Source organism: Osmia lignaria, chromosome 6 (genome assembly GCF_051020975.1).
Source record: "Osmia lignaria lignaria isolate PbOS001 chromosome 6, iyOsmLign1, whole genome shotgun sequence".
Classification (NCBI taxonomy): domain Eukaryota; kingdom Metazoa; phylum Arthropoda; class Insecta; order Hymenoptera; family Megachilidae; genus Osmia; species Osmia lignaria.
Window position 1 is genome coordinate 2,980,274 of NC_135037.1, and position 7,414 is coordinate 2,987,687.

A 7,414-nucleotide genomic window follows, 5' to 3' on the forward strand; every position below is an offset into this window, starting at 1 on the left:
GAAGGTGGTTAGACAGAAAGAGGAACGATACCTTCGACGAACTAACGAACCGGAGGGAGTGGGGTTCGCGTTGTAAACGAAAGGAACCGGAGAATGAAGAAAGAGAGGTCTTGCGATATCGGCGAGAAGTCAAACCGGTGACTGTACCGTTACGCGACCCAATGATGAGACGAGACAACGTCGGATCGTCGATTGTTTTTGACGCGTACTGGACACATCTCGTATGCCGGTTCGATACCGGTTGAGAACGTTTGCAAAAAGATTCTCGTGCAACGGTGCGGTCAGCCTTTCCGACCGCGGTCACGCGTGCCTTACATTGCACCGGGGCTAAGATGCTAGATAAAAGATTCGTGCTGGCGAGAAAATATAGAGGGCGCGATGAAAAGAAAACGAGCGACAGGCGATGAAAAATAGTATCTATATAACCGCGGGTTCTAACGAGGACGGTTCGTTTCGGTTGTATTTCAGCAGCGGCACAAGGGCGCGTCGAGGAGACGCAGATGGACACGCACGAGGGGTCGACGGTACAGCTGCAGTGTCGATTCTCCCCGCCGAGAGAGAACGTCACGTGTTTCTGGTTGACGCACACCAACGACAATCACGACAACGCGGCCATCGACAATCTCGCGCTGTCGCCGCAGTACAAAGTGTTCATGAACCTGGAGGAGGGCAGGTACGACCTGCAGATACGGAACGTATCCTACGAACGGGACAACGGGAAATACGAGTGCCGAGTGAAGGCTAGCGGCACCGGGCACGACCTGCATCGAAAGTTTATCACCCTGACCGTGCTCCGTGCACCAGGGCCGCCGAGCATCTCGCCGACTTCCGCGTCCGCCACCGAGGGACAGAAGCTCGAGTTGCAGTGCAACACTAACGGTGGAAGCCCAGAGCCGGAAGTAAGATGGTACCGCGGCAACGAGACCAACATCCTCTATTCTGGCAGAACTTTACTGGTGGAGCCAAAGAAGGAAGACGACAGAGCCACCTTCCGATGCGTGGTAAGAAATCGTGCGATGCGCGATGGGGAAACTTTGAACGCCACGGTAACCCTAGACGTCAACTATTTCCCTCGGGTCACCGTTGGTCCGGAGAACCCTTTGAAGGTGGAGGTGAACGGAACGGCGAATCTGGAATGTCGCGTGGATTCGAAACCGGCCGTAGGCATGGTAAGATGGTGGCGCGACGGTAGCTTCGTGGCGACCAGTTTCCAACACACTATCAGGAGGGTAACCGTTCAAGATGCCGGTAAATACACCTGTCAGGCAGACAACGGGTTGGGAAAAAGAGGCGAGAGTTCTCTCATGTTGGACGTTCTCTATCCGCCGACCGTTTCGATTGAAGGCGATTCTTTGAGGATCGCCGAAGTGGAGGACACGGTGACGGTACATTGCAACGTGACTGCGAATCCTCCGCCATCGGTGATCGAGTGGCTGCGCGACGGTCGGCCGGATTTCCGGCAAATCGGCTCCATTTTACGACTGAGTCGCGTCACCGCCGATCATGCCGGAAATTATACCTGTCGAGCGGTGAATACGATATATCCCTCTGGCGGCGAGAGAAGAAACTATTCCGCCTCGGCACGACTCACCGTACGCGTCAGGCACAAACCCGGCCCGGCAAGGGTCACACCGGACTCACCGGTCGCCGTAGAAGGATCCAGGGTCATCCTTACCTGTATGGCCAGTCCGGCTGGTTACCCAGAACCAAGGTACAAATGGTGGAAGGAAGGAGAATCTGGAAGCATATCCATGCCTTCCGAGAACACAGGACCAAGATACGAGATCGACTCGGTTCACTTAGGTAGCGAGGGAACTTATAAATGCCATGCCACCAACGAGATTGGCAACGGTGAAGCCGCTTCCGTTAATCTGACCGTGCATCAACCCCCCAAGATACTTACCAAGTTGCAACCACACGTTACCAGGAAGTGAGTATCTTTCTACTGCTGGATTTTCCCTTTTTTCTTCGCTATATACCAGGGAGCTAGATAAAAGTTTAGATGCTAATTAAAAGCGTTTCTCCATAACGCGCCGCGTTATTAGTAGGTCGCTACGAAATTGGGTCAGTGTACTTTAAGCCGACGTTAAAGCCGGCCAACATTAAAGACCTTTATACTTTTAAAAGTCCGGGGGAAGGGCAGAAGGAACTTTTAATCGTCTCAGATATTGCAAGTACATTAAATGGGCGCGTAATTAAAACGGCATCAACGATAACGTTTACGATTCGATGAGATTCAGAGACGTCGGCATAGATCCTCTTCCCTGACGACTATAACTCTTGCATTTGCATGAAATTCATCTTCGTATGTCCCGTGACGTGGTTCGTAATTATGCCGGATAACGGGGTTTAATAGAGAATGGCCGGCCAGAAACAGAATACCTAATTATCTCTTTTGCCGTTAAAAATACAGATTTATCTTCCGACGTTCGTTACATCGGACCGTTCAGTTTCCTTTTCGAAACGTTTCTCCGTATTTTTAACGGCTATGAAATTAAACGTCAGATCGTTGTTTTAATGAAACGAGGGGGTAATAACGAGCTACTATAAATCAGTAGGAGGGAGGGAAACTTTTCATACATATAGATACATATACATAAAGGAAAGCTATCTCGGTTTCGTTGATTCAATTTTCGAAAATCCCTTCCTCTTCCTTTATAAATAATGGCGATACGAAAAATCTTATTCGCAGGGTCGGCGAGTCTTCGTTTCAAGTATCCTGCGTGGCGCAAGGCAAACCTCGGCCCAGCGTTAGATGGTTGAAGGACGATCAAGAGCTGACCGCGGACGAAAGGCTGTACAAAGTGACGACTAGCGCCTCGGAAGGACACGGGAACGTTATCACCGTAAATTCGACTCTAAGCTTCTTGGGTCACGCGAGACCGCAAACCGACGAGATCGTTGCTAGCGATCGTGGCAAGTATACCTGCGTGTTCGTGAACGAGGTAAAAAAGGTCGAGTCGACGATGATGCTGAAGGTGGAACACGAGCCGATCGCTCTGCATCAGCACGGAAAGGTCGCGTACAATCTACGAGAGACCGCCGAAGTAGCGTGTAAAGTTCAGGCCTGGCCCAAACCCGAATTCCAATGGAGCTTCGGCACAAACGCGGCCAGCCTCCAAGGTTCGTCCAGCGACGGCCATTATGAAATTTCAACCAGCAGCGACAATTACGACGTGTACACCTCTGTCCTGAGGATAACAAACATTCGTGAACTGGACTACGGAGATTACAGCTGTAGAGCAGCAAACGCGCAGGGTAGCATCACATCGACCATTAGATTGCAACCAAAGGGCGCACCGGAGAGACCCATCAATATCACGGCAATGGACGTCGGTCCGACACACGTGGCTCTGCTCTGGGAACTCGGTTTCGACGGTGGACTACCCATCACCAAGTACTTCGTGTCGTACAGAAGAGTACCCGGCGGAGATGAGATCGTGGCGCCAGACTGCGCCGTTCCTAGACCACCTGCTGGTCAGTGGCTCGAACTAGATTGTCGTCGATCTAATCCCTGCAACGTGACCAATTTGGAACAGCATCAAACCTACACGTTCAAAGTGAAAGTGTACAACACGAAGAATCATTCGGATTACTCGGACGAGGTAACAGCCACCACCGCTGTAGCGAAAATCCCGACGCCATTGAGAGTCAGCTACGATCCCGAGAGCGGTATGCTGGCCATCAGCGTTGGCGCCACTTGCCTCTCGTTGGTCGCCTCGATCGAGAAGTTCGACGGACCTGCCTCCTCCACCGACGAATCCCAATGGAGAATCCTCGACGAGTGGCCACTCGAAGTACTCGGTAGCGCGCCCACGCAAAGGGAGGGTGTCTTAGACGACCTCGAAACTCTGGACGCCGAGCCGAGGATCAGGGTTCGACTCTGCCTGAAGGCGGACCGACAAAAGTGCGGCGACTACGCCGAGGCTGAGAGTGAGTATATCTTCGATTGCACGACTTTTATTTTCTCTACGATCACGATTGTAAGACGTTGTACGATTTTCCGCTTGTCTTAGTCGGCCCGTCCTACATCGCCCAAGCAGGCGCCCTCGCAACGCCCACCTTAATCGCTCTGGTGGTCAGCGGAGCTGTCTTCTTACTATTCGCTGCGCTTCTCTTGCTCTTTTGTCGATGCCGTCGAAAACACGCGACCAAGGCCAAGGATTACGAGATGGACTCGAACGCGTAAGTGTGTCTTGACTTGGCGAACGAAAACCGACGCCGGACCTTGGTCCGAGGTGTTTCAATCTCCACGAATGCTTTCGTCGAGGCAGGGTTTCGATGTTCTTTTGTCCATTCAGAGTTCGACCGAGCCTGGTCGCTGGAAACGGTCAACAGAGCCAAGCGCCTCCGCCTTACTACGCGGAGAACAAAGCCCTCGAGCACAGCCTGGATCACGCGTTGGCCATGGAAGACTCGAAAACACCGGCGTACTCGCAGCCTGGATACGGTTATCATCAACCGAACCACAATATCAATGGTAATGAACCTTCTAACGATAGTAATTTCGGTGATAACGTTTTCACGAACGGTTGAATCGCAATTTATACACTGGCTGCGTTTTACCGAATCGTATCTTCTTTTGGTTAAAGATGGGGAGGAAAAAAAAAAACCAATGTATTAAAAAGTGGGATGGTCTAACGAGCTCTAGCGTATTCGGTGATCGTATCTTCTCCGTAATGGCTGTAACGATTCACCCCGAAAACTGCAATTTCAATTTACCATTTCTTCCTTACGGTTACATTAGTCACATTGTATATTGTCCGTGATACAGTAACAGACTCGTGCGGAACTACTGACCGTTCTTTTATTGTACACTTTGCAAACTTTATACGGTACCTTTTTTTTTCCTGTATTATCTCCGCTCTATACTGGCTACTTTTTATTCGAATACTCCTCTAACTGTTATAGTTTTCGGGATAATTAAGATAGCAACAAATAATTCATTCTAATCGGTAACGTTTTAGCGCCTTTATAAAATATTCAGATTCCTCCTCCTTCCCCCCGTTAATGTTAAACACGACTGCAATATCGAATTTCTGAAGCAAAAATACGCGAATAACTCGTAAATTTAGTTAGTAATCAAATACGTTATGATCGATGAAGTTTATTCCGATTGAAATTCCACGCTCGCCGGAAATGAAAGCTGTCGCGCTTTCTTATAAATTCAAATCTTAGTGACGGATATTTTCACGGGAAGCTAGAGATAAACCGGTTATTGTTCATTCCCAGTTAAATTGCAATTGCTTTATTCATGTTCTGACAGGCGTCAACATGGGTTACATGGACAACAGTTACTCGAACTCCAATAACGGAGGCTCGGTTAACTCGCAAGACTCTATCTGGCAGATGAAGTCAGCAGCGGCGAACGGGGTTGGCCAACCTTACGATCTGGCTGGCTACGCAACCACCGAGTCGGATTACCCGACCCACCCTCATTACCTCCCACAGAGGGAGGATTACCGGGAAAGCCATAATCTAAGTCGACAGCAGTTTTGCTCGGAACCATTCGCCACTGTCGTAAAGTCTCAAAAACACGTCGGTGAGTGTGGTATTCTTTAGTTGAACTCCACGTTTCTGCGATCCCCGCCCACTTCCTGTAGCGGGGACCCGGTCGCGTCTTATTTAAAATTACTATTTTTCCAATATCTAAAAATTCTTCGTTCGTCGTGTACGTTTTAAAAAATTTTTTAAATACTTCAACAACTCCCTCCTTTTTTCGCCAAGTGCCGCCATTGATCATCGAAAACAAATAACGCTATGAAAGATCAGCCGTTTAAGCGTTAACGTACTTTATTCTTCGAAAAGTTTCCATGGCTACTTTGAAACTTGAAAGGACGAGGAAACGTAATTCAGAGAACTGTGCTCGAGCTAAGGAAAATAACATTTCTGATCAGCGTCCGACTTCTAATATCCTTGGTAGCTCGCGGCGACTTTTCGAAATGCTCAAAGTGCCTTAAATTCGTTCCCCGTTTTGCTATTAAAGCTGTCAAGACGTCGAAAACACCTCGAAACATTTTTCGATTCGAATAACGGGGCGACTGCCGGCGATTCGCGAACTTCCGTATAACTAAATTGCTCGTGGAACTTGCGACAGATAGAATTGAATGCTCATCGTCGGACGTGGGGTCGATCGTGAACGCGCGGCTAAAGGTGGAACAGGAAAAAGGAAGGTTCGGCCGGCTACGGGATAGCCAAAGCTTTTCAACACTTTTCAAATCACGTTATTCGGGATATTACTTCAATGTTATTTTATTTCAAAATACAAGATAAATTGCGACAATTCTTCGAACATTTAGAAATAATATGAATCATAAATCACAAATCGAACCGTAACGCTTACTTCATCGAAACATAATCCCGTGTAACGTAAGGTATTACAAAATTCGCAAACAATGCTGATCACACATTTTACTTTATGCTGTCGTTGAGATATGTTGTTTTACACTTCATTCTGAATACGGCCGGCGGGCCAGATCCGACCATCCATAAATTTTCATCCGCCCCCCAACTTTTATTTATAAATATTTTATATAAGAAATATTGATTTTATAAAATTTTATGATTTGGTCGCGAATACACGACAACGATCCTTCTATTGTTCTATTGTGATTTGATATAAGAATTCCAGGTACAGTAATGTCTCTCACGTTGTCCCAATGTTGCCCTACCCACATTGCCCACCGGTTTCTTCCTACGTCTATGTATGCTCGTCCAACCCCCATGTTTTGAAAAATTTCAATCCAGCCCGTTTTTTAAAAAGTTCGGTAACCCCTGGGTTAATACTTACCCACGTTTTCGAGTATCTTAAGACGTGACTATATATCCGAGGTTTAAAAATCTCGAAGAGTTCCGAACTCGGGGAACAATGTTTGCGGCAACTCGAGCCTTTCCCTGGCCACATCCTGTTCCAGCTCGTTCTCGCTCGCAGCGCACGTATTCGCCTCTGCATTCTTTTGTTTTCTCAGTCTCAACAGAGTCCTTGTTCGTTGTTTGTCCGACAGATTCGCCGTACGACGTGTCCGGTCTACCTTATCAGGAGAACTACGACGAGGACGCGAAGCCACCTCAGCAGGTCAGTTTGTCGTACGACGAGAGCCTCGAATCGGGCTACTCGACCCCGAACAGCCGTGGACGAAGGATCATCCGGGAGATAATCGTTTGAGATCTACCTACCGGCTCGCGAGCCGGAACCACACGCACCACATGGCTATAGCAGCAGGCTGCCACCGGTACTTATCACCCGGTGGACCATTCGCGCGATCCGCTCCGCCATAGGATGGAGATTGTGATCGAGAATCCCGTTGAATCGTCGTCACCGCCGCCTCCTCCACCGCCGCCACCGCCGCAGATCTCTACATCGACGTGGAACGCGATCGTAAGCGCCCCGCCAACCTCGAAAACGTCCACCGTC

General features: G+C 48.9%; 1 protein-coding gene across 4 annotated transcripts in view; it reads left to right on the forward strand.

Annotated features, from left to right (window-relative positions):
• Positions 1-7,165, forward strand: part of ed (hemicentin protein echinoid) — a 37,189-nt gene extending 30,024 nt beyond the window's left edge. For all 4 annotated transcript variants that reach the window (XM_034318583.2, XM_034318581.2, XM_034318582.2 and 1 more), the window contains 6 exons: positions 469-1,930; positions 2,693-3,933; positions 4,017-4,185; positions 4,302-4,480; positions 5,267-5,542; positions 7,005-7,165. In XM_034318583.2, coding sequence (XP_034174474.1) covers positions 469-1,930; positions 2,693-3,933; positions 4,017-4,185; positions 4,302-4,480; positions 5,267-5,542; positions 7,005-7,165 — 3,488 coding nt within the window. The remainder of the gene's footprint in view (positions 1-468; positions 1,931-2,692; positions 3,934-4,016; positions 4,186-4,301; positions 4,481-5,266; positions 5,543-7,004) is intronic.
• Positions 7,166-7,414: the final 249 nt, after the last annotated feature.